This window comes from Equus caballus, chromosome 23 (genome assembly GCF_041296265.1).
Source record: "Equus caballus isolate H_3958 breed thoroughbred chromosome 23, TB-T2T, whole genome shotgun sequence".
NCBI classification, from domain to species: domain Eukaryota; kingdom Metazoa; phylum Chordata; class Mammalia; order Perissodactyla; family Equidae; genus Equus; species Equus caballus.
Genome location: NC_091706.1, coordinates 20,960,190 through 20,985,267, shown reverse-complemented (window position 1 = coordinate 20,985,267; position 25,078 = coordinate 20,960,190). Strand labels below are relative to the sequence as shown.

General features: G+C 43.7%; 2 protein-coding genes across 9 annotated transcripts in view; one reads left to right on the top strand and one right to left on the bottom strand.

The window, feature by feature from the left end:
• The window catches only part of LOC138920328 (spermatogenesis-associated protein 31D4-like), a 40,591-nt gene extending 15,979 nt beyond the window's left edge, over positions 1-24,612 (top strand). Inside the window, exons 1-4 of one of the 2 annotated variants that reach the window (XM_070248379.1) lie at positions 18,291-18,597; positions 19,331-19,376; positions 19,962-20,022; positions 20,305-24,612. In XM_070248379.1, coding sequence (XP_070104480.1) covers positions 18,400-18,597; positions 19,331-19,376; positions 19,962-20,022; positions 20,305-24,559 — 4,560 coding nt within the window. In that variant the 5' untranslated portion in view covers positions 18,291-18,399 and the 3' untranslated portion in view covers positions 24,560-24,612. Of the gene's footprint in view, positions 1-18,290; positions 18,598-19,330; positions 19,377-19,961; positions 20,023-20,304 lie in introns of those variants that run through there. The other variant, XM_070248380.1, reaches the window with a different exon arrangement.
• The window catches only part of LOC102147868 (FERM domain-containing protein 3), a 277,621-nt gene that overhangs the window by 211,774 nt on the left and 40,769 nt on the right, over positions 1-25,078 (bottom strand). The window lies entirely within an intron of this gene.

The following is a 25,078-nucleotide window of genomic DNA, read 5'->3' as shown; positions in this document are numbered from 1 at the left end:
TGTTAGGTTGGAAAATCCTAGAGATGTCTCATAGACTCAGAAAGGATAGCTGTTAAGACCAGAGAGCTTTCAAGTTGCCTTGGATCAGTGTGAGGAAGGCTCCTCTATTGATGAAAATTGTTTCCATGACCTCTTAGAATATCTTTGCACTGACATTCATAAAGGTTTTAAACAGTTGGGTTGTTCATGCAACAGTTTGTGAACTTGTTCATTGGCATGCAATCCAATGAATCAGACAGGTACACATTTATTATATTCACAATTTAGGTTAAGCCACCCAGGAACATAGCAAAATGGTTCATAACTGATGTTGCATGAGCACTGACTATCAGAAAAGATGGTGGCTAGAGCAGGGTTCAGGGGACCTGCTGCTGGGTCATTTATATGCTGGATCATGAGGTGGTCTGGGCCACTGAGGAGGTCTAGGAGGGGCTGGGGTGAGGGGAAGGGGACACTTTGAGGGCTCAGTGCAGCTGCTGTTTGCCAACTAGTGTGGAAGCATTTTCGTATTTTATAGTAGGTATGGTCATAATGGTACATATAACTAATTATCAGTCCTGAGTCTTTGTCTTTTGCTCCAACCATGTTGTTTTTTTTTTTTTTAAAGATTTTATTTTTTCCTTTTTCTCCCCAAAGCCCCCCGGTACATAGTTGCGTATTCTTCATTGTGGGCTCCTCTAGTTGTGGCATGTGGGACGCTGCCTCAGCATGGTTTGATGAGCAGTGCCATGTCCGCGCCCAGGATTCGAACCGACGAAACACTGGGCCGCCTGCAGCGGAGCGCGTGAACGTAACCACTCGGCCACGGGGCCAGCCCCCCATGTTGTTTTTATGTGAATTATTTACCCTCTCTAGGATGCTCTAGATGTTACTTTAATCTATGTTTTACCTATGTTGTCTGTCACTGCCTTAGTTCCTCTTCTCAATATCTTTCCTAGCTTTCTACAGATAAGGGATCCCCTGTATTAGATTCAGGCCTTCACCAGTTCCTGAGCCAGTCCTGAAGGTGGTGGCCATCTAATCAATAACATCAGCAACCTAGTGCTTGCTTTCCAACAAGCGTCCTGACTGTGTAGGTAGTCCCTGAGTTGTAGCTTTCCCTTAAATCCCCAAACTTGGCTTTCTTTGTAGGGTGGACTTGTGTCTCAGTTTCCCTCCCCACTGTGCTTGGTACCTGATACCTTTTGGTACATCCTACATCTTTCGATTCGCCCTCTCCCTGGTCACTTTCTGTAGTCTTGCTGCAAATGGACAGATATAGCCTGGAATCATGATATAGCTACCTATGTGGCCTTGAGCCCATCTGCCATCTCTGCTCTGCTCTGTAACCCTGGATTGTACTCCTTTGGTATTGATGCTTGCCCAACCCACGACCAAGTATTGCTGTGCCCTTTGGATGCTATATTATAGACTGTGCAGGTTCTCCCACAAGACCATGTTTCATACCTTAGATTGGGCAAATTTACCACCCTAAAAAAAAAAAAAAAATCAATGTTCTGTTAGCAAGGATGGAGAGAAGAATGGCTGACAGGTCAGATACCAAACAGCTTTTGGCACACCATATCACATACTGGCGTTGGAAGTTCCCAACTAAACAGGCCCTGCAAAATATCTAATGATGAAGCTTATGGTGGGCAAGTGCCATGCAGGTACTCAGAGCTTGCAGTTAGCTTTTTAATCTCCCTCTCTTAACTGTGAGAAGACAACCAAATATTATCAGACATTTGAGGAAATATGTATACACAAGAAAGATCAACTTAAAAAATAACTTGGAGAAAACAGAGGCAAAGCAAAAAAGGAGGTAGGAGCAAAAAAGTTTTAATATTATCATTAATATTCTCAGGTAGGAGAAGGTCGTGTAATAATGAAACAAGAAGAGAACAGTATAAAAGGAATATTTAAGGAATAAAAGAGAATTCTTGGAAACTAAAAATGTCACAAAAATGATAAACTCAATAGAAAGGTTGGGCCGTGAAATTGAACACACCTTTGAATATAGAACAAAAAATAAAGAAAATGAAAAATGAGAGAAAAGAACGTTAGAATGTCATTCTAATAGTTCTAACAGCTGAAGGTTAGAGTTTCCAAAAAAGAGAACTAAGAAAATGGAGGGGAGAAATTTGTAAATTAAGTCAAGAAAATTCCCCAGAGCTAAAGAAATCAGTTTCAATCCTATTTAATTAGGTATGTCATTGTGAATTTTCAGAACTCAAGAGACAAAGAGAAGATCCTATAAACAGAGAGAGACAGAGAGAGAGAAAGAGAGAGAATAGGAATCAGAATGGCTTCAGATTTTTCAAAAGCAATACTGGAATCTAGAAGGCAATGAAGCAATGCTTTCAAGGTTTAACCTCAAATTCTGTACCCAGACAAATTATCAGTCAATTCTGAAGGTAGAATAAAGACATTTATTACTTGCAAATTTAATACTTACAAGGCGTCATGTTTTATCTACCATGAACCCTTTCCCAGAATGTTACTGGAAGATATGCTCCACCAAAACAAGGAAGAGGAAGAGATAGGTGATGCAGATGAGACCAAGGGCACCCTCAGGATTGATGATGAAGAAAGGTCCCAGGATGAGAGTTAGGCACCAAGGCATTGAGGGCAACTAGTCCAGATTGGAGCATTTCAGAAAGCTCTGGAAGAGGCTTCTTTCTTTAAGAAGATGTAATTGATAGATTGCCTGATACATGTGAATGTCTCAAGTCAGATTCACACTCCTGGCAAACAGTTGAAGGTTAATTCAAACTAGGGGAACAAAATCAAGCGAAGGAGAGAGCCAAAAGTGGATTCAGACCTGGCAGGTAGTTTGAGCAGGGCAGGAGCTATCAGCATAGGAGAGATACCACCTAATAATAGGAAGGGGATTGTCTTGCTCCCAGAGCCGGATGGAATATATGGTCTGACTGGGCATTTGTTGACATTTGATTCCTATATGGCTCATTTCATCCACACTTCTTAACAAATAAGTGGCCTCTGATATCAAAGATATTCCAATTATGACTTTATTATCACTTTCCATTTGGACCAAAAATATCAAGCCCTTAGTTCTTAAGCCTTAAAATTGTGTCCTTCTGTCTAGGTAGTTCTCCCAAACAGATACAGCTTTTCTAAAATATTGTGACAGCAGCTATCGGGTTTATATAACGTGTGAACATCCAGACAACAATAATACCTGCTTTGATGACTCTAGATAATGGACTCTCTCCTCCAATGGTCATTAGAGAAATGCTGCTATAGTCTTGTTCTAGCATCTTACTGGTTTATGTTGGCCTTGAGCTTTTTCTGTGTCTGATTCTCCTGGAGTTGATTTGCTCGATTCCTTGTACTGGGGACTTCACACTGATAGCAGCCATTTCTCAGTCTCTCCACCTGCAGCTACTTCATTTAGTGCAGAACCTTCAATAATTGCATGATGATTTGTGTTCCTCTCTAAAAATTCTCTCTTACTCTCTGTCCCTCTGCCTCTCCCCTGTGTGTTGCTCTGAGATTTCCTACACAGGCAGGATGAGTCTTAGGCCCTCCACTTTTTGAAAAGAAGAAGAGCTCTCAGGTTAAAAAAGAGTGTTTAGTGCTCGTCTTAGTTAGCTTGAGCTGCCATCACAAAATACCATAGACTAGGTGGCTTCAACGACAGCCATTTATTTCTCACAGTTCTAGAGGCTGCTGGGAAGTCCAAGATCATGGTGCCAGCAGATTCGATTCTTGGCATGAGCTCTCTCCCTGGCTTGCAGATGGCTGCCTTCTCACTGTATCCTCACATGATGGGGAGTGAAAGCTCTGGTGTCTCTTCTTATAAGGCCACTAATCCCATCACGGGGGCCCCACCCTCATGACCTCATCTAAACCTCATTACCTCTCAAAGGCCCCACCTCCAAATACCATCACATTAGGGATCGAGGCTTCCACATACGAGTTTGGAGGGGACACACATTCAGTCCATAGAATGCACAGAAGCTATTCCTTTGTTTTTTCCTGTGAGCTTCATCAGAAATCCTGGCCATAGCCATTTGTGCATTTACTGATTGACTGTTTTCCATCCACTGTTCATTGAACAGTGCTTCTTAAACTGTAGTGTACATACTGGTCACCTGGGGGATTTTTGTTAAAATGCAGATGATTCAGATTCTGATGTAGAGTTTGAGAGTTTATTTCTAACAATCTCCCAGGCAATGCTGATGTTGCTCGTATAATGACCACACTTTGAGTAGTAAGGATAGATACAACCACAAATACTCAGAAGTATTTATTTTGAAATTTGGGAGAGAAAGGATTTGGGTTTTGTTTAAAAGTGTGAAGCATGATCCTATGCAAATGAACCACTGCTGTCTAATATCTGTTCAGTATAGCTTAATATATTGAAAACCCTATTTGGTCTCAGGTTGTATGTTAGATATTACAGATTTTATACCTGGAAATTACTGCTGCTTCCATTATCCTAATTCTCTGTAGATAGTAGAGATCTGTCCTCCAGAGATGGGAATGAGCAGGATCCTTTCCTTTTGGGAGGTGTACATGGAAGAAAGGACAGAGAGAGCACAGATAGAGGATGTTGGGATGGACAGGGATCAACAAAATTACTTGCTAAGAGCTCTCTTCTCAAAAATGTCACTGCAGATTAAACTACGATTTCTCAAACCTGAGGGCGCATAAGAATCACCTGGGGTACTTGAGGACGGTGCAGATTACTCTATGCCCTGAGGTTCTGATTCAGTAGGTCTGGCAGTGAGACAGGGGAGGCAAAAATTTCCATTTTATACACACAGCTCAGGTGAATCAGGCAGTTGGGCCTTGGACCATTAGTGTGAGAAACACCGCATTAGCAAGATTGGTAGTAGTCTCTGGAAAAAGAAAACAAAACACAAACAAAACTGGGCAAATGTTTCTATCTGTTTTGATTGGCGTCTTTTGGAGTTACTGTAAGAGAGAAAGGAAGACGTCCCGCTGCTCAGCAGACAGGGCTTTCAGACATCTGACTATACATTAAGCAGGCTCAAACCGTGTCAGTTCTCTGAAGCAGGACGGATGGCCATAATTCACAGGAATGTGTAGTTTATAGCTGATAGGAATTTTTGAGGCTTTCCAACTTTTTTGGCTGTGACCTATAGCAACAGATACATTTTATATTGTGTTCCAGGAAACACACACATGCACAGACACACTCACACAACACATATGTGTACATTTATTGACTTCATCAAGCAATACTCTTACAACCTGTGATGCTCTGATATACTTTTTGTTATGTTTAAATTTTAAAAAATTCTCGTCATGACCCATGAGGTTGATTGTATGGCTATTGTGTTATAACTTGCCACTTGAGAAACACCAATCTAGTGCAGTCATGTTATTTTAGAAATGAGAAACAAGCTTGGAGAGGTAACGCTTGTCCAAAATCACACAGCTATAAATAGAAGAACTCAGAGCTAGAGCTTTCAAGCCGGTCATCCATCCACCATGGCCTACAGTATACCTAAGTGTTTGTTTTATTGCTCTCAGCCTATTTTCTCTCAGAACAAAATAGTCCATTTATATTTACTAGATTGCCTATCTAGTTGAAACACTTTGAAGGGTATAAATGTTTTTTCTCTAAATGAACCACTAGATGGTAGTGTCAACTCTTCTGATGGTGAACTATTCGGCTGAGCCAAGGTGGATTCAGATTTGTATGTTTGCACCCTTATCTTACAATGCTTTATAGACTGGTATTTCTCTGTAGGTAAGCTGAGCTTTATGCCCATCCTGAAGAAACTGTTTTACATGATTTTACAAGCAGGATCCATTTTTTTATTTGGCATTTGGGTTTTTGAAATCTGTTTGGAAGAGATATTTAGAAAAACAAACACACATGTGCTGCCAATATCCCCAAAAGGGCCCTCTTGTTTTGTATTCACTATATTTTTATTTTCCATATTCTTATTTTAAAGGACTTTAAATAATCATTTTCTGTTATTTCTATTATTCCAGATTGAAAACTAAATTTCTTTTAGTGTGGAAAGTCCTATGTGGGCCCTTTTGGGTTTGTAATAAGGGAACAAAACTCCCAAACAACTTTATATTTATCATCTCTTAAGAAGGAAAAGTCATATTCTGCTGTAGAAGACTTTTCTTTCTTAGTTGCAGCAAGGTTGGCAGAGTGATCTGTGCATGTAAGAGGAGCTTCTGAGGAAGGTGAGTGTGAAGACTATGCTGTTTGTTGGGGTTTCAGCGTTAAACAGGCTGAACAGTTGAGTCCTTCCTCAACCATACCGTCCTCACAGTTTGAGCTGGAGGAAAAAGAGAGAATCAGATGGCTATCCTTGACCTTTATTCTTTCTAGCCCTCTTTCCAGCCTCCTACACAAGTTCTCCTCTTTAAAAAAAAAAAGTGAATTCAAGGATGTAGGAAAGATAGGAAGGATAAGAAGTGTGATGGTTAATTTGATTTGTTAACTTGGCTGAGCCCTTGTGCCCAGATATTTGGTCAAACATTGTTCTGGATGTTTTTGTGAGAGTACTTTTTAGATGAGATTAACATTTAAATTGGTGGACTTTGAGTAAAGCAGATTGGCTTCCATAATGTGGGTGGTGGGCCTTGTCTGATCAGTTGAAAGCCTTAGTGGAGCAAAGACTGACCTTTCTCCCCCACCCTCCCCCAAGTAAGAAGGAATTCTTACAGCAGACTGACTGCCTTTGGACTCAAACTGTGATGCTTCCCTGAGTCTCCAACATGCTGGCCTAGTCATCGTATTTTGGACTTGCCGAGCCTCCACAGTCACATGGGCCTGTTCCTTAAAATAAATATCTCTCTCTCTGTATACATCTGTATGTATACATGCATGTATACAAGTATACACTTATATCTATTCGTCCTCCTATTGGTTCTGTTTCTCTGGAGAACTCTGACTAATACAAGAAGTAAAGGGATAGGGAAGATAGGGGACTTCAGGATGATTAACCCAGCTTACCAATTAAAAGCTCAATTAAAGCGTATGGAAAGACAATTAGAACACTGCTGTTCTCTCCTCTATTTCTCTCCTGCAGCTTCCTCTTCTCTGAAGCCTTGAAAAATGCAGGGACTTACTCTGTTTTCTGTATCATGGTATCCTCAGTGCTTACCACAACTTTTGCCACATTCTAGACTCTTGCTAAGTATTTGTTGGTTGAGTGAATGAATGGTTAGGAGTCTTAATTGTACAACATAGGGAAGGACTGAATGCTCAGTGTCACAGGAGCATGAAAATGTACAACAAGTTTGGGGAATGATGAATAGTGCAGAGGTGAAGGTGTTCTGGGACAGAGTGGCTATTTATAAATCTGGAAGTGTATCCTGCTGAGAATTGGGACTTTATCCTTGTGAGCAGCAGAGAGCCATCAGGCAATTTTAAGGAAGGATTATATCTATATTTGCCCCTCAGAAGCTGATTACCAGGATTTTCTGAAGGATTAGCAAAGCTCAAAGGCTTTTATTTTTATTTACTGCACTTTAGAGTGTCTTAAATCCAAATGTATTCCCTTGCCTCTGCCTGTTTCAAGTCTCCCTGGTTAACCTTTTTGTGCACTGACACAATTGAGAAAAGAACATGGGTCTTGGATTGATGTTGAAGCCTGGGTTTATCCCTTAGAGGCCTCATGATCTTGAGCAGCTGCTTTACTTCTCAGCAGCATGGTTTCTTCACTTTAAATATTGGTATAACCCAATGTTGAAAAGTTGAAGGCATTTTCTTAAGATCCGGAACAAAAGGAGAGTCTATTATCTGCTTTCTTTCAACATTGGACTGAAGTTTCTAGCAAGTGTCATATGGCAAGAGAAAAAAGAGTAAAATGTATAACGATTGGAAAATTAGTTAATGGATAAATTATTAGAATTAATAATAAAGTTTTGTAAGCCTATTGGGTGAAATATACTAAAAAGTCACTATATTTCTATACGATAGCAACAGAAAGTGTAATTCAATAAAATTTACAATGGCATTAGGAAATATTAAGTTCTAGGGTGAAATGTAATAAGTGTCCAAGTACTTTACGACAGAAATTACAAAACTTTATCGAAAGATATTACAGAAGACCTACATAGAGAAATATACCATGTTCATGGGTTAGAAGGCTTATTTTGTGAAGATTTTACTTATCTGAAGTGATCTACAGATTTGATGCAATTCCAGTCAAAATCCCAATTTATATTTAAACCCAGTGAGCCAATTCTAAAATCCATGTGGAAATGCAAAGGACTAAGAATAGATAAGCCATTTCTAAAGAAGTATCAGATTGGAGGACTTGCTTTACCAGAATACTAGATATCAATATTTATAAACGTGTTAGTTGAAAGATTGACAAATAGACCAATGGAACAGAATAGAGAGCTAAGAAATAGATCCATGTATATACGGAAACTTAAAGCAAATCAGTCGGGAAAAGAATGAACGTTTGAATAAATCATGCTGGGAAAATTGATTATCCATGTGATAAAAATAAACTCTAGATGCATTAAGATTTAAACATGAAAATCAAAATTATGAAATTATTAGAAGCAATATAGAAAAATATCTTAAGTACTTGGAATAGGGAAAGATTTCTTAAATAAGACACAAAAAGCATAAACCATAAAGGAAAGGATTTATAACTCCCACTATACTAAAATTAAGAATTTCTCTGGGGCCGGCCCAGTGGCGCAGTGGTTAAGTTTGCATGCTCTGCTTCTCGGCGGCCTGGAGTTCGCCAGTTCCGATCCCGGGTGCAGACAGGGCACCCTTTGGCAAGCCATGCTGTGGTAGGCGTCCCACGTATAAAGTAGAGGAAGATGGGCACGATGCTAGCTCAGGGCCAGGCTTCCTCAGCAAAAAAGAGGAGGACTGGCAGTAGTTAGCTCAGGGCTAATCTTCCTCAAAAAAAACCCAAAAGAATTTCTCTTTACCAAAAGACAGCACAAAGAGTGAAAATACAAGGCACAAACCAGGAGAAGACATTTGCAATTGATAAAACTGACAAAAGGTCAGTATCCAGGATATGTGCATAACTTCTACACATCAGTGAGAACAGAAAATCCATAGAAAAATGGGTGAAAACTTGGAACAGACATTTCACAGTAAAAGAAAGCAAAATAGCCAATTTACCTATTAAAAGATGTTCTACCTCATTCGTAGTTAAGGAAATGTAAATGAAAACCATAACATACTACCATGTCCTCCACCCATGAGACTGGCAAAAATGAAAAACTCTAACATATTGTTGGTGAGAAAATGAAGCAAGAGGAACACATACACTGTGGGTGGGAATGTAAATTGGTATAACCACTTCAGAATAAAAAACGCCTATAAAAATACCCCATGATTGATCAGTCCCACTTCAGAGAAATTTTTGCACATTTGCACTGGGAGACGTGGGAAGGCAGTAGAGGAATGTTCATAGCAGTGCAGTTTGTGACAGCAAAACACAGAAAACCACTCAGGTGTCCCTTGAGAGCTGTCAGCCTCACTGCTCATGATCAAGGAGGAAGGACGCTATGACTATCCTCGTGCCGTATAGTTCATGAACAGTGTCTGCCATACCATCTAACAGGAAGGCTCAAAGGAACTCAAATTATTTCTTAAACCGGAGAAATGATAACATAGTCCATTTTGTTCTTTCCTTTAACCTGTCACTTTAAAAATAATTCACAGGCCTTTAGGGATAAAGAGTACGATGTCAACAATTGACTATAAGAGAGGAATAGGTTGCTGAATTGAACCTCTGAATTCTGGAAAGTTTAGAGAGGGTGTGGTATATCAGAAAAAGACTTTAAAAAACAATTTAAAGTCCAACCTTGAAATCAATGTGTCGGTGTCTAACTTGTACACCTACTTTGTATTAATTTTGAAGCTGACTTACACCCTAACAAAATCAGACCACGAAGCCCGTGCAGAGGGTGTGGTCAGTTGTTTTTGCAATGGTAACAGGCTGACTACCTGAGCAGACTCCTTTTTCCTCATAGCTAAGCCTACTTGAGCAGTTAATGATGCAGCAGCTGCCGTAGGAGTTGTTCATTCCCCATCCATCAAATCACAATGCTTTTCTAGTGAAGGCAGTAGTGCCAGGGCGAATGTTTCCTTTCTGTAGCTCACAGTTATGCACGTATTTAACAGTGCCTTAAGAAAGCCTAATTTTGTCAGCATCATTGGAATATTTGAGTCTTGCTCATCTTTCCTCATCCATGATTTATGGAGGAGCTACTTTTTTTTTTCTAAGAGAAATAAAGAAAGGAAACCCTGTGGAGCAAAGGGATACGTGGGGTGTGGGAGGGGAGTTGTATTTCCTATTCTAGGAAAGAAAATACTCCTGACATTTTAGGTCATCATGTTAGGCAAAACAATAATCCCAAGAAAGCAGTGAAATTTGAAGGGGTCAGACACACTTGGCTTCCCGTGTGTCACTTCTAACACTTACTTCCGGGCTGTCACTTTACTAACTGAGCTGTGATGCTACATAGCACTGAGAAAGCTGGTTAATCTTGCTAAGCCTTGGTTTCTTCATTTGTAAACTAGATGGAGTAGTAAAGCCACCTTGCAGGATTGCTATGAGAATATGACGATGCATGTAAAGCATGTAGCCCAGCATGTGGTAGGTGCCCAATAAACCTCAGGTTGGGAGCCCAGGGTCCTGAGCTCAGTGATCCATTTCATTTATCAAAGGTTGCTCTGAAAGTGTTTTCATAATGGAGTCTTTAAAAAGAGTCTCCCTACTTCCAAGTTTATGCTAGAATTTAAGCTGCAACTTTGGTTACTGGCTCTGGAAGGTACAGTGATGAAATTGGTCTCTCGCTGAAAATGGGATTAGGTAAGAGCAAACAATTATGGTGCAGATTTTATCTCTGTGAATAATGCCTCTGAGCTCCTGAGCCCTATATGTAGGAAATTGTTTAATATCTGCTTGTAAATGTGTCAGGCATCTCAAACTCAACTTATCCAAAATGGAGCACTTGCTCATCCATCCATGAATCTCTTCCTCTTCAGGCTTCCTCATCTCAGTAAACAGTGCTTTTGTGCATCCAGCTGCTCAAGCCAGAAACCTGAGTCATTCTCAAATCCCTTCATCGCTCACTTCTCAGTCTGATTCATCTCCAAGTGCTGTTTAAAGCTCCTCTAAGTATGTCTTCAATTGGTCTACTCACTCTCATCTCTACTGCCATCACCCTAAATCCAAACAAGCATTTTTAAAACCTGGATTACTGGAATAGCTCTCCAGGTAGTCTCTCTACTTCTACTCTTATTCCCCCTCAATCCACTGGATCTTGTCTTCTTCCTGCTCCAAAGCTTTGGTGGATTCCCTTTGCACATAATATAAATCCAAAACCATTAACATGACTTATAAAGCCCTGAATGATATGTCCCATGTCCAGCTTTTCTGCCTTATCCATCACTATTCCCTCCATTACTCCGGTAGATTAGTAGGAAACTCAGTTCTCCAGTGTGAGAATTTAGCATCAGTAATGTGCTATGCTTGAAAAGACTTCACCAGGATTTTCTATAGGAGAGCTGAGGTGAGTCTGGGAGTGCCCCTCCTCTGTCCAGATTAGGTCCCATGATTATAGTGGACATTTGTTTTTGCCCCCTCTCATGGCGAGAGGGAAGGAGCTCCCCGAAGTCTCCCTGTGTGCTTCCAGAATGCTGACTTGCCCCCAGGCTTCACAGCGGAGCATGGACATTAGACCACAGTTCCTCAAACTGTCTGTGGTGAAGGCCCAGTTTGCTTTCTCTCCCACATCCCCATCCACTGTGAACTGATACTTGTGAAAAATACAATGCAAATGAAGTACTGGAAAAATGACACACAAAATAAAGATACAATATAAGCCTCAATTTTTTTATAATTAGATTTAATTACTCTTGTCAAATTGCAGTACAAATTTCTAACCATCCTTAATTTTTATACTTAACATGTGGCAGGTGATAACAAAAATGTGGGAACAGGTACTGGTCCATGGACCACACTTTGAGTAGGACTGACTTAGACTAGGCCGATAGTATTCTCTGTCTCCCAGTAATTATTTCAGAGGTGCTCTTATGACCTGAGCTGATCCCATTCACTTGAATGTTGGCACTTTAATTGGGAACACTGAGACAACAATTCTTTGTTTTTCCTGGCTCGATGCCATCATGGGAACCCAACAGAAGTTGTTTGAGAACTAGTTAATGCTAAGAGATCAGAACCAAGGGATGGTGAGACAGAAGCTGAATCTACTCCTGTATTATGGAGAAATATAAGCCAATAAATTAAAAATTTTGAATAAGCCAGAATTCATCTGGTTTTCTGTCATCTGCAAGAGAAAGAGTCCTATGAGATACAGTGACTAATGTGCACATTTCCCTTGAGCTCTCAGCCAGCTTCTCTTTTGCCAGTCATCTTTCCAAAACACAGATCTGAGTATGCCATGCTTCTGGTTATGAAAACCTTAGCTTCCCACTGCCCTCAGCACAAGTTCAAGCTGCTTAAACTGTCATTCAAAGTCTTTCACAATTGAGTCTTCTAGTTTTTCAGTCTAAGTGTTTTCTACTCTCATTCTCAGGCACGTACCCTGTGCTTTAGCGTGACCAGACATGTACTTTCATATATGTTACAAGTTTGCTCCCGTTCCCTCTGGCTGGATTGCACTTCCTCTTCCCACACTCTTTTCTGACTTTCTAGAACTCAAGAATAGAACCTTGAGATCATAAGGTGTTCATTATTTTCAAATGTTAAGCATTAGGCATCACCATCATTCCTGCTGATTCAAGGGCTAATTTTGAGAGGGTTGGTAGGAGGGCAAATTGATGCCCCCAGAAATTTGAATAAAAACTGCATTTAGACCCCAAAGATCTCATTTCATAGGGAATCTCACATGGTTATACTACCAACATCTCAGAAAGCAAGAAGCTTAGATGAAGGACACAGAGGAACCTTAAATGCATATCACTAAGTGAAAGGAGCAAATCTGAAAAAGCTACACACTGTCTGATTCCAACTATGTGAGTAACATTCTGGAAAAGGCAAAACTCTGGAGATGGTAAAATAGATCAGTGGTTGCCAGGCGTTAGTGGGGAGGATGGGATGAAGAGGTGGAGCACGGAGTATTTTTAGGGCAGTGAAACTACTCTGTATAATGCTACAATGATGGATACATGGCATTGTACATTTGCCCAAAGCCATAGAATGTATGACACCAAGAGTAAACTCTCATGTAAACTATAGATTTTGAGCAATAATGATGTATCAGTGTAGGTTTATCAATTGTAACAAATGTCCCACTCTGGTGCTGGATGTTGATAATGGGAGATTTTGTGTGTTTGTGTGTGGGGAGCCATAGAGGAACACCGTATCTTCTTCTCAATTTTGCTGTGAACCTTAAACTGCTCTAAAAAATAAAGTCTAAAGAAAGGAAGAGGGGAAGGAAGAGGAAGAAAGGGAAGAGGAGAAGGGGACGAGTGACCTCAAGGCCTATTTCACTTGGCACGAACTCTAAAGTTTTCCTTGACTCCTCTCCTCTCTCCCTCTGGCCAGGAGAATTAATTGCTCCTTTATCAGTGTTTTCACTGTGTTCTTATTCCTACTTCTTTTACAGTTTCTATCACTTTATCATAGTTGTTACAGGTCTCACTTGCTGAACTGTGACCTGCCCGAGGGCAGAGGCACTGCCTTATTTTGTTGATATTTCTACTAGAAATACTACATAGTAGAGTTCAGTAAAAGTTTATTCTGTGAATGAATGAAGGACATGGTACAGCTGTCGTTTTAAATGTAGTTTTAAAGGATATTTCCCCAGAATCTGTTCTTCTTCATGCTTTTCGGTATCCTGAAAACAGCTGCCCCCATGTGGCTCATGCCCGGGACAGTGGTCAGGATGTGAGAGGACTGTCCCTAGAAAATTGAGAATGTATGAGAATCCCAAACTAATGACTTAGCCCTATTGAGTCTCCTCCAATGGCAGCACGTTATTCTACTAGAGCTTGTGGCAAACACAATCCTGGGAGACAGAAGCACGTGCCATCTGAAATCCAGGACCAGACTTCTGTGGTCACGTCGGTCCACTGGGAAGATGTCATGGGGCTGTGGGGAGAAGATCTCACGCTGCCAAAAGCCATCTCTGCCACCTCTGCATGTCTGCCTGAAATGGTCTGGTGAGAGCTTTGTTACAGGGCTTAGGGTGAGAGAGATGTAAAATGTGTGAGGTGTATTCCTGGAGGGGTGACGTTTCAAATGTTATTATTCATTTACGCCTTACTGAGAGTCAGGTGTAATACAGTTCTTGGAGGCAGGTTTTAAGAGGGGAGTAGAGAAAAGCTATAAAGACATTGCTGCTGAGAGGGCAAAGGAAAATGTACCTAAGAGGGGACAGAATAACAACAATAGCTTTATTTGTTTTTGATGAAGAAGACTGGCCCTGAGCTAACGTCTGTGGTGATCTTCATCTATTTTTTGTATGTGGGACACTGCCACAGCGTGGCTTGATGAGTGGTGTGTAGGTCTGCGCCTGGGATCTGAACCTGTGAACCCTGGGCCGCCAAATCAGAGTATGGGAACCCAACCGCTATGCTGCTTGGAATGGTCCCAAATTTCTCAGCATTTAATGGAGACAATGAACATTCTTAGCCACACAACTGCTTTAATTTTAGGACTCTGGCATTCTTTGTATTTCAAGAAGTCTCCTACTAATATTGTTGAAAATAGACACATTGAGGATGTAGGGGATTTAGTAGTCAGGGTTCTGCTACTCACTTGCTGAATGATCTGGGGAAGTCACTCACCCTCTCTGAACTTCAGTTTTACTCATTGATAAAAGGGGCACAATAATACCTGTCCTGCTTGCGTCCCAGGGTGGTTGTGAAAATCCACTGAGATCGCAGAAAGTAAAGTGCTTTAGAAATTAGACACGTAAGTTTCTTATTACTGTTGATGTTAGTGTGGGAGGGGCAAGTGCTATGGACTTCTCCCATTAAGCATTGATGGGGTTTCTTTCTGGTGGTACAAAAAGAACAAACAAAAAACATTGTACCTTTAGAATCTTGTTCCTTGTTTAGAAAAGGAATCGTACCAGCATTTGGGGAAAAGCCTTTTTATTGAAACTTCTGGTAGGTGTTAACTGAAGGCACTCGGTGTATGTTAAGGATATCTAGCCAACATGTGCCCTTGTAAAGGAGGCAAGCTGCTCTTTGACCATCTTTGTTGATTTGTATCAGAAACTGGAGAGGGGAGAGCTGCAGGGACACCCTCCTGAGGAGCCCGGTGTGTTTGAGCAGTTGTCACCCACAGTGTCTGTCCCTTCTCTGATGTCTTCCTGAGATCGCTTGGCTGTTCCCAGATGTGCCGGGGCCTCTCCTGTGCAGTCACTCTTGACCTGTGCAGGGCTTTTCCCTAAACCCGCAGCTCATGGTTCAAGGACAGAGACATGACTTACAGGTACTTGTGTCTCCTGGTTTCCAGCAGTAAATATTTATTACATGAAACTTGGCTCAGGCTGCCTATCAAGGCAAGGAGGAAATGGCGCCTCCTGGCAGGTTTTGTCCTCCAGGAAGGGTACCTGTTCCTGTGTAATTGAAAGGAGACCCCACCAGAGTGAAGGCTGTCTCACCCTTTCACAGAGATCAGGTGACAGTGCTGGGCTGTGGGCGTCAGAGCAAGGGCATCACAGCTTAAGAAAGACGTGAGAAATTAGGAGACCCGTCAGAGGACAGCTGTCATGAAGATAAGGAGTTTGGAAAAGAATATGTAGGAGGAGGGGAGGGAAGTACTGGGATTATTTAAACCTGACAAAAGGAGCCTGAAAAAATGTGACAGGTAGTTGATTTTTGAACATACATGGGGTGATCATACAGAGCAGAGCTTTTCAGCCTTTTTCGTGGCAGGCGCTCTTAGGAAGAGATCATATTTACAGGGCCCACAAGGACACTCGGATGAGGCTGCACAAGACGAGATTTTGTCCTGGGCTTTGACACTCCTGGGTCCCACCTGCCACCTGAGGGCTGAGGGGATCAACAGCTTAGCACAGTACAACCTATCCCAGCCTTTGGGGAGTATATGGACTGAATGTTTGTGTCCCCCCAGTTGACATGTTGGAACCTAATCCCAATGTGATGGCATTAGGAGATGGGGCCTTGGGGAGGTGGTTCGGTGATGAGGGTGGAGCCCTCATGAAGAGGATTAGTGTCCTCATACAAGAGACCTCACAGAGCTCCCTCACCCTCTTTTTCCACCACGTGAGGTTGCAGGGAGAAGGCAAGTGTCTGTGAACCTGGAAGTGAGGCTGGCCAGACACTGAATCTGCTGGTGCCTTGATCTTGGACTTCCAAGCCTCCAGAACTGTGAGAAATCAATGTTTGTGGTTTAAGCCTCCCAGTCTGTGGTGTTTTGTCACAGCAGCCTGCACTGACTAAGGGATGTGTCCACCTGTAGAGGGCGGGGACTGTCTGTATTTTAGGTAGAGTAAGAAAAAGTGGGCTCAAAATAAAAAAGAAAAGATTGAAATAAAGGGAGAAAATGCTTTATTGTTGGATTTGAAAATACTGGATTATGTCGATGCAAAATAACCAATAACTGTTTTATAAATAAGAGAAATAAGGTAAGTTTAACTTGAGCCAGACTGAGGATTATAACCCAGGAAGGCCTTTCCCAGAAAGGAAGAAAGCATTCCACAGAAGCATGATTTTCAGTACAGACTTATATCTTTTTAGAACAAAGAACATACATTAAACATGCCCAGGATATATTTTCATCAAAGTTTCAGAGGTATTCAGTTGCAAACTAGCAGGTCAACATGATCCTGAAGTCAGGAAAGGGAACTTATTTTAGCAGTTCCAACGAGGGCGTTACCAATAGCGCATAAGGCGGGGAAGTGTGCATTCTTATCTTAAGAGCTTGCACTCTTCACTTTAATGGTTAAAGCATATGTACAGTGCATGTTTGAGAGGCCATAAGGTAGGCTTCTTGAGTTCAAGTCAAATCAATTTTGAACACAAATAGTTACCCCATATACCTCAACGTGAAAGTCTCTTGTCATTTGGTTTGTCAAAAGATGTGTGTGTGTGTGTGTGAGTGTGTGTGTGTAGTGTGTCTGAAAGTCTTTATGCAGCTTAAGCTTCACTAACTTCAGAAAAATAAGTGCTGCAGACTTACCCCCAAGATCACTTGAAGGTATAATTATTCACATTTATATTATATTTTATTTATCTAGTTTTGTGAATGTTGAATAATGAATAATGCATTTAATTATTTGAGTCATCCTCTCTGAAGATGCTAAAGGCTGACTGAAAAAACCTCTAAAATTTGCTATTCAGTATTCACAAAACTAAAATGTAGAACTGTAAGTTGTGTTTCTGGGTTCATGTAAGGAAAAAACATTCTATAGAAAGGATAGATTTGGGGATGATTACGATCCTGAGTGTAAATGTCTGGGTACAAGCAAAACTTCTGGGCAGTATCTCAGACTTGCAAGGCATTAGAATTGGTGAGACCCAAGTCCAGTTCTCCAAAGAGTAAAGGTGGACCCAGGTGATATGTGGGGTACAGATGGAACAAGCAGAAAATTCCATTAAGTACATATATTATCTGATGAAAAGGTGGAGTTGGAAAATAGGACTACAGGCAGTGTCACCCCGGGCCCTCCGGGACTAGTTCAACTGACTCCAACTCTTATCAACAGAGTGACTAAGAATTATCCTTCAGACAATCTTCAGAGTCATGTAGCCAGAGCATGCACAAAAGACGTCTTGACCAGAAATGACTGCAGAACCACGGATCCCCCTTCCCATGGAACCCAAGGACTGGGACATGACGGAAACTTAGAAGTCAGACTCTTATCAGAAGCAAGGGGTCCCTCATTCAGGAAGATTTGGTGTTAAAATTCCTTCCCCATCTCATCATGAATGTTTACAACCCTATCATAAAAGTGTAGAACCTCATCATAAACGTTCAGAACCCAATCATAAATGTGTAAAACCTTACCATAAATGCTTGAAGCCCACCAATCAAAACCCGTGACCCCAGTGTTTCAAGTTGCCACACTGTTCTCCCTAACCTCTTAAATTTCCCCAAATTCTGAATCAAGGAGACAGATCTAAGGGCACATGCCGCCTGTTCTCCCTGCAGATGGATCTTTCAGAATAAAGCTGATCTCTTTTCCCAGAGGCTGATGCCATAATTAATTGGCTATTTCGGTGCATTGGGCAGAAGAACCCCAATTTTGTGTGGTAACATTAGCAGGGCAGAGGGACCTAGAGGGCCCAGGAGGAGTGGAGAGATGTGCCAGTCTGGTGGGTGGGGGAGGGGCTGTGGGCACACCTCTTCATGTCCCCTCCCCCACCCTCAGAAACCTTTGTGACTCTTCTGTGCTCTGTGATGCAGGCCTGGGACTATAGGCAAGCGCTGGCACTCTCAGAGCTCAGTTGCTTCAGGCAGCCTCGCGATTCAGACAATGGAGTTCAGCCATTGGAATGTTCTCTCATTTCTGAATAGCCCTATTGAGTTGTGTCTGAGCATCTGCTCAGCATTCTTAGATACTGACCCCAACCTCACCTTCCTGTGTGGGTTGTGGTTGCTCCTTCTGTTCCTGTGCTACCTGGTGGGGATTCCATCTTTATCAACCTTCTGGAAAACCAAAGCTTTCCAAAAGGTAAGGAATGCTGGGGAAGCCTGTAACAGTGATTCTTTACTGTTGTTTCTATCTTTATCCCCATATTTTAAAAGGAGTTTGGTTGGCTCAGAGAGACACCTAAGATGGGAAGTCTGAGTAGAGGATGGAGTAGCATCCTTCTAGGAGCATAGGCCGGGCAGGGCTAGGGGTTCAGCAGGGAATGTTTCCCTTTGAAGCTCACAGACCATCTGGGTGTGGTGGAGGATTCTGGGATAAAATCCCCAACAGTGATTTCATGGCCCCAGATTGGGTTATTTAGAGAGTTTGGGATCTCTGCAGGAGAACAGAGTTCCCAGCGCTGGATCATGAGTCACATTCGCATGTCAGGCGTCATTTGTATCGGGCAGATCAGAAGAGCAGGGCTGAGCCTCTGGGCAGAGGCTGAAGTCTGAGCTCTGTCCAGGACACAGGGTCTATCTGAGGGAGCACAGACGTGTCTGTCGGCCTCAGAGTCTATGCCCTCCTTGAGCAGAGGAGTTCTGACTCAGAATACCAAGTGTAGACCTCATAGACAAAAGCTTTCTTCAAGTCTTTCCAAGAAGGAAAAATTGAAATACTTTATCATTTAAAAAAATTAATAACAGGAAGGAACACAAAGTTCTATTAATTAAAATAGTCATATTATTCATGGGATAATGAGTATCTGAGTTTCCTAGAGAGAGAAGGCAGAGAAATGAGTCCCAGCTTCTGATTCTTTTCTTTTTGTTCTCAGCGTAAGGGCACAGCCAAGAGGAGAAGGAAAGGTGGAACATCGGGAGGTAAGGTCCTGCTTATTCCACCTGAGCTCTCCAAGGGTGACTCTCCCTGTCCTTTCCATGAGGTCCCAGGTCCATGACCTCTGAGGATGTCAGGTGCTAGCCACAGTCCCTGTCAGAAAACAGAGCCCTCAGAGGAGAGGCTCATGGGAAGGCAGTCAGAACCTGAAACGCTTCTCAGACTCCTGCTCTGCCCACCTCTGGGCATGAAGCAGTGATGGACCTGAACAATGGGTATTGCCCAATAGGTGGCCATGTTAGATGTCATGAGTCAGAGCTTCTGTCTCCTGACCTTGTGAAAGTACTTTGACTTCGTGGATGATCAGATTCGTCTTTGAGGTAACCATTGACCTGTGCTCCCCACATGGTTGTTTCGAGCATCACATGAGATAATGTATGTGAAAGTACTTTACAAATGAAGCAACATACACATATGAACCTTGTTAATATCATTGACCATTTGACCTTATCTGCTGATTCTTAGGGCTTTCAGAGTTTAATGTCCCAAAGGTCTCCCATAAAGGGACTCCTGTCTAACATCTATGCTTCTACCCACTCCCTCCATAACCCACTCTCCTGGTTGCCCAGGTTGGAGACGTTACAAGAAGGAAACAGAGGACATAAGGAAGCTGATTTCCATTCTGAAAAGGTAACCAGTCTTTCCACTTCTTTCTTGATCCCTCTTTAGCACGTTCTATGCAATTCCAGGGATTCAGTGCGGCCTGCCCTAGTCATCCCAGGGGGTTGCCCTAGGAATGGGTATGTGAATGAAGGCCTTGGGGTGAGGGCTGTTGAGTGTATTGTGAAGTCATAGATGTGGGGCAATGTGAAGGGGCAGCAGGCTTCAGGTGGCCCCACCCCCCACCCCAGGCCAGCAGGTCCTCCTTTCTTCTGGTCCTGGCTGCAGGTTTGTATCTCCTGTCTCCCACAGCCCCTCGGGCCAGCATCACGATACCACCCGCGTTCGTCAACTGTTATGTCCAGACCCCTCCTGTGAGGTGTGTAATAGCATAACTGCGGAGGTCAATCGGCTGCTGTTCCTGGAGGACCTGGAAGATGATACTCTCTCTGTGTCCTCTTTGGCTTCCACAGCTTCTGTGACTGAGTCCTCATTCACTCTGTCCTCTGCCTTCTCAGAAGTCCCTCCAGGAGGCCTAACACCAGCCCCTCCACCTGAGCCTTCCCCACCGCCCCCCTCCATTCTTTCACCTAACCCAATGACACCCTTAGCTGAGTTTCACTCACCCTCACCAATGGGTCACTCTATGTCATCAGAGCCTTTTCCTTCCTCGGATTCCGAATTCCCAGTGGACCATTCCCCACCCCAACCCCTTGCCTTTCCCCCTCTGCCACCACATGGCACTCAGACAGTGGATCCTGTTCTCCAACCAGAGGCCACTTTGTCTGTGCATACCATCTTCTCTCTTGACTCAACCCTTTCCCAAGATGTCAACCTCTTACCAAATGTGTCCCAGACAATGGATCCCACTGATTCATTGACTTGTCATCACACACCACCAACCCTGTCTGTTTCACCACCACGAGACAGTGCTTTAGCTGTGACTCAATCTGATTCACTTTCCACCTTATTGAAGCCCGTGCTGGAGAACTCATCTCCAGATAGCCCTGGTGGGTTGTCTACTTGTGTCCCACCAATCAAAGGCACTGACCCTTCAAGCCTCTCGGTTTCAGAATTCTCCTCGTGGAAAGCTCATGCCAAAGACTTGTTCCCTTCCACTTTGGCACAATGTGATTTCAAACAAGAGTTTCTTGCCCTCCACTCTTCAGAGGGCTTTTTGAGGGGAGACCCTGCCAACAACCTTGTGGAACCTGGTAACCTCCCATTTCTCAGCCCTGATGTCCTGGCACTCTTGGAGAGACAAGTCCAAAAGAGGACTGATTTTCTGATGAGGGGTTCTTTTCCAAAAGAACTTAGGCCAGACTACCAATTAAATTCTTCAGAGAAAATGTTGGAGTCAATTGCTGATAAGCATGACTCAGCATTCTCCCTGCCTTTATGGAACAGCAAAGGGAAACCAAAGGAGCTGCTTGTGCACCAGCAGCCCCCATATCCTAAGGCCTCAGAGGACCATTTACAACAAAAACATGTCCAGCTCTTCTGGGGTCTCCCATCTATGCACAGCGAGTCCTTGGCCCCTGCTGACCATGTCTCAGGTGACTGTTCCTCTATATTCATTTTCACTACAATATTTAATGCCTCCACAGCTGAAGAATCCCCAGTACTTTCCCATCCTCTACCTTTGTCCTTGCCTGAGATGCAGCCTCAAGCCTTGCCTCAAACCCTGCCCCAATCCCAGCCCCTACCTCTCACTCAGGTCCAACCCCAGGCCCACCTTCTGTCCCCACTCCCCATCCTACCATCTGGTCCTCTACCTGAGACCCAGATCTCTGGAGTATGTTTCCATAGACCCCAGAATGAATCAGAGTCTGTCATCTCATCTGAAATTCAACAACTGGAGCGGAATGTGTTGCAGAAGCAACAGGAAAGTTTGTGGGGTTTACCCTCCGTTGTCCAAAGATCTAGGGAAGACTTTCGTCCTTCAGCTCCCAGTTCTCCTTACCTCCAGGCCTCCCAGGCCCATGTTTCAACCTCTATCTTTCCTGGAGAGTTTCCTCTCAGTGATGTGCTTTGGAAGAAACTAGACCACCACCTTCGAAAGAGGCTCATCCAACACCGCTGGGGCCTGCCCCGCAGGATCCATGAGTCTCTGTCACTGATGATGCCTCTAAGAGATTTTTCAGAGATTCCTGAGTCAGAGCACAATCATGGACACTCATGTGTCTCTCTGAACAAAAATCTAAATGGTGGACTGAGCCATCCTGGAAGCTTCTGTGAGAGGGGCTCAGAAATGCTTCAGCTAGAGAAGGATGTGGGGAAGGATCAGGGACATAGCTCAGAGAACGGCCCAAAAGCTCATCTGTTGAGTGACCCAGAGAGCTCTTCAGATAATGATCTGGACTGTGACTCTGAGAAAGACCTAACTAGTCACATGGCGAGTCTGTCAGGGAAAAATTCAAGGGCCTCAAGTGCGAGTCTAGATCAGAAACAATTTAAAAATGTCCTAGAAGTACAGTTGAGCAAGAAGTTTGAGGAAATCAATGAGGGTCAGCTCCCTGGGACTGTGCATAGTTCATGGCATGCTATCAAGCAATCACTGCAGATTCCTGTGAAATCCCACGCCCAAATAACACAGAGGATTTTGCCACCATCAGTGGGTGGGGACTACTACCTGAATACCTTCCAGGAACTTCCCTTCATTGATTCCAGTGCACGACAGACGCTGGAAGCTCATATTAGAAGCTTTCATATGAGGATGCTGTGGGGCCTTCCCCGCAGGGTCCTTGAATCCATAGAGATCTTTACTTTGAAAGGTGCAGCATCCGAGTCCTTGTCCCATTCCTACCTTCCCTCCTCAGCCAACCTGATTTCTGAGGTGGACTCCAAATCTGGGGGCCTTGAGCCCCTTAGAGGAAGCTCTAAACCTGTTCATCAAGACAAATCAAGACCAACAAATTCAGCTCCTGTCCTGGATTGTTCTTACCCTGCCACCTCACCTATGGGCAGGGAAGGACAGGGGACCTTTAGACAATCACCCTCTGGTATGAACAAAGAGCTTGCAGAGGATGTTCAGCGAATTAAGGGTGCCAGACAGACTCTTCTGCCTGTCACACACAGCATCACAGGGAAAGCCAGTCAGAGACTTTCTCCCCTAGGGAACAGATACCCCCCAAATCTGCCTGCAAGGCAAGCTGAGGCCAGACATGAGCCAAAGGGGAAGAGTGTGAGTACCAGGGGTGGAGTAGAAACAAGACAGGGCAAAAAGACAGATAAGTCTGAACCTTCAGCTGCATCCAGGGAGATATTCAGGGCCAAGGAGCTCAATGCTCTTCAGTCAAAAACTGGCAACATCTTGACAACCAGCAAGCCAGGAAACTCCCAAATGATGACTAAAGTAGAAACTACCGGGACCACTGAAAGGCCTCCACCAAAAAGACCAGTTCCCCAAGATCCCAAATCATCAGGCCTTAAAGAACAGCTGTTTGGTGAATTAAAGTTTAAACTAGAGAAGAGGAATCAGAGCCAGGTCCAAGGCCAACCCACTGATAGGTCCCTTGCCTCAGAGAGCTTGACTTACAAGGCGCCACTGACTCATGCCCAGGGTGTCTCCACTGGGGACATGAGAGCTTCCCAGGTACCGCGTGCCCATTTGGAGGACAGAGTCATCAGCGTGGAGCAGCAGCAGGAGCCTTGGGTCCCTAAGGAAGTTTTAAGGAGGGGCCAGGATAAGGATTTCCCACCAGCTGCAAAGACAGCGAGCCCTCTGGGTCCCAAGGCAGAAGAGCTTGGTGGAGGGGACGCAGGGCTGGGGACATCCCAACCTAGAAGGAAGATCTTCTTTACTCAGAACAAGGCATTAGAGGAGATGGTCGGGAACAAGTCTTCCCAGACCCCATCACAGAAGGGACAGCCTCCTCCTGAAAGCCTCTTCAGCAAAAAGATGAACCGCATTTTGCAATGGCTTCATCCTGGGACAAAAGGCAAAAGCCAAGAAAATTCCCAGGAAAAGGGCAGCCCCGTGTCATCGGCACAGAGCAGGGGCCCAGTTAAAAAGAGAGCTGCCCTTACTAGGACGACCACAGCTCAGAAGACCATGATGGTTCCTGGGAAGTTCCCAGAGGAGAAACCGGGGCGTTGCCATGCAACAGATGTCACCTGCCCTCAAGAGCCCCTTCCTTCCCCAAGGAAGTTTGGGAAAACTCAGCGGAAGGCAGAAGTGCTGGCTCGGGCAGATCCCATCCAGGGACATCCTTCCAACTACAGGGCTCCCACCTGTAAAGTCACAAAAAAGCCCTGCCACCAAGAAGCTGTCTTTGCTGGCCAGAGTGATCCTGCAAATAGTAGACGGATCCGAGATGAGGACGGACACCCCCAGAAAGTTGTGGCCTTTAGGAACCAGCTAGCAGATCAGTGGTATCCCTCATCTGTGCCCCGCAGGGAACATGGGCCCCATCCAAGCCCCACCTGCAGGAGCCAAGCCAGCCAGGGCCCTGCAGCCACTCTCACCACTGCTCAAGGCACGGTGTTCAGAGACCTGTCTCTGCTATGTCACCAGAAGATGCTTCTCCAGCATTTCCAGAGAGGAAAACTTCCTGCCCCCAAATAATTCCTTCTCATGGAGAACACTGATTCTCCCAAATAAATGATTCTCTAAGAATAGTGAAGTCTTTTCTGTGTACTGTGTTGGGGGCATGGGTTTCAGGTAACTCAGGGCTTGTGCTTTGGGAAAGGAAGAGTTAGTCCAGCTCTTACTGTTCTCTTCCTTTGGTTTCTAACAGGTGACCAGTCCCCTGGAGCTCTTGTTGACAGAGAGATGACATGCCCCCCAAAGCCCATTTCCTCCCTGATGAGTTTGAGATGGGCTCTGTCTCCTGCCTCTTAGCTTAGCCTTAACGAAAATGTAGAGCAGCCCACACCTTCCCTTCACTGGATGTTTCATATCCTGCAGAGCAGTAGGGAAGACAGGTCTTCTATATCTGAAGAGGGTCAAGGACAGGTACGTTTTTCAGACAATAACAGTGAAGAAGAAACAGTGGCTTCATCATGATTTATAAGTCAGTGACCGGAGGACCCCACAGGTGGGTGAATCCTGGAGACAAGTGTTTGGGGGTTACTGCTGCAGTGA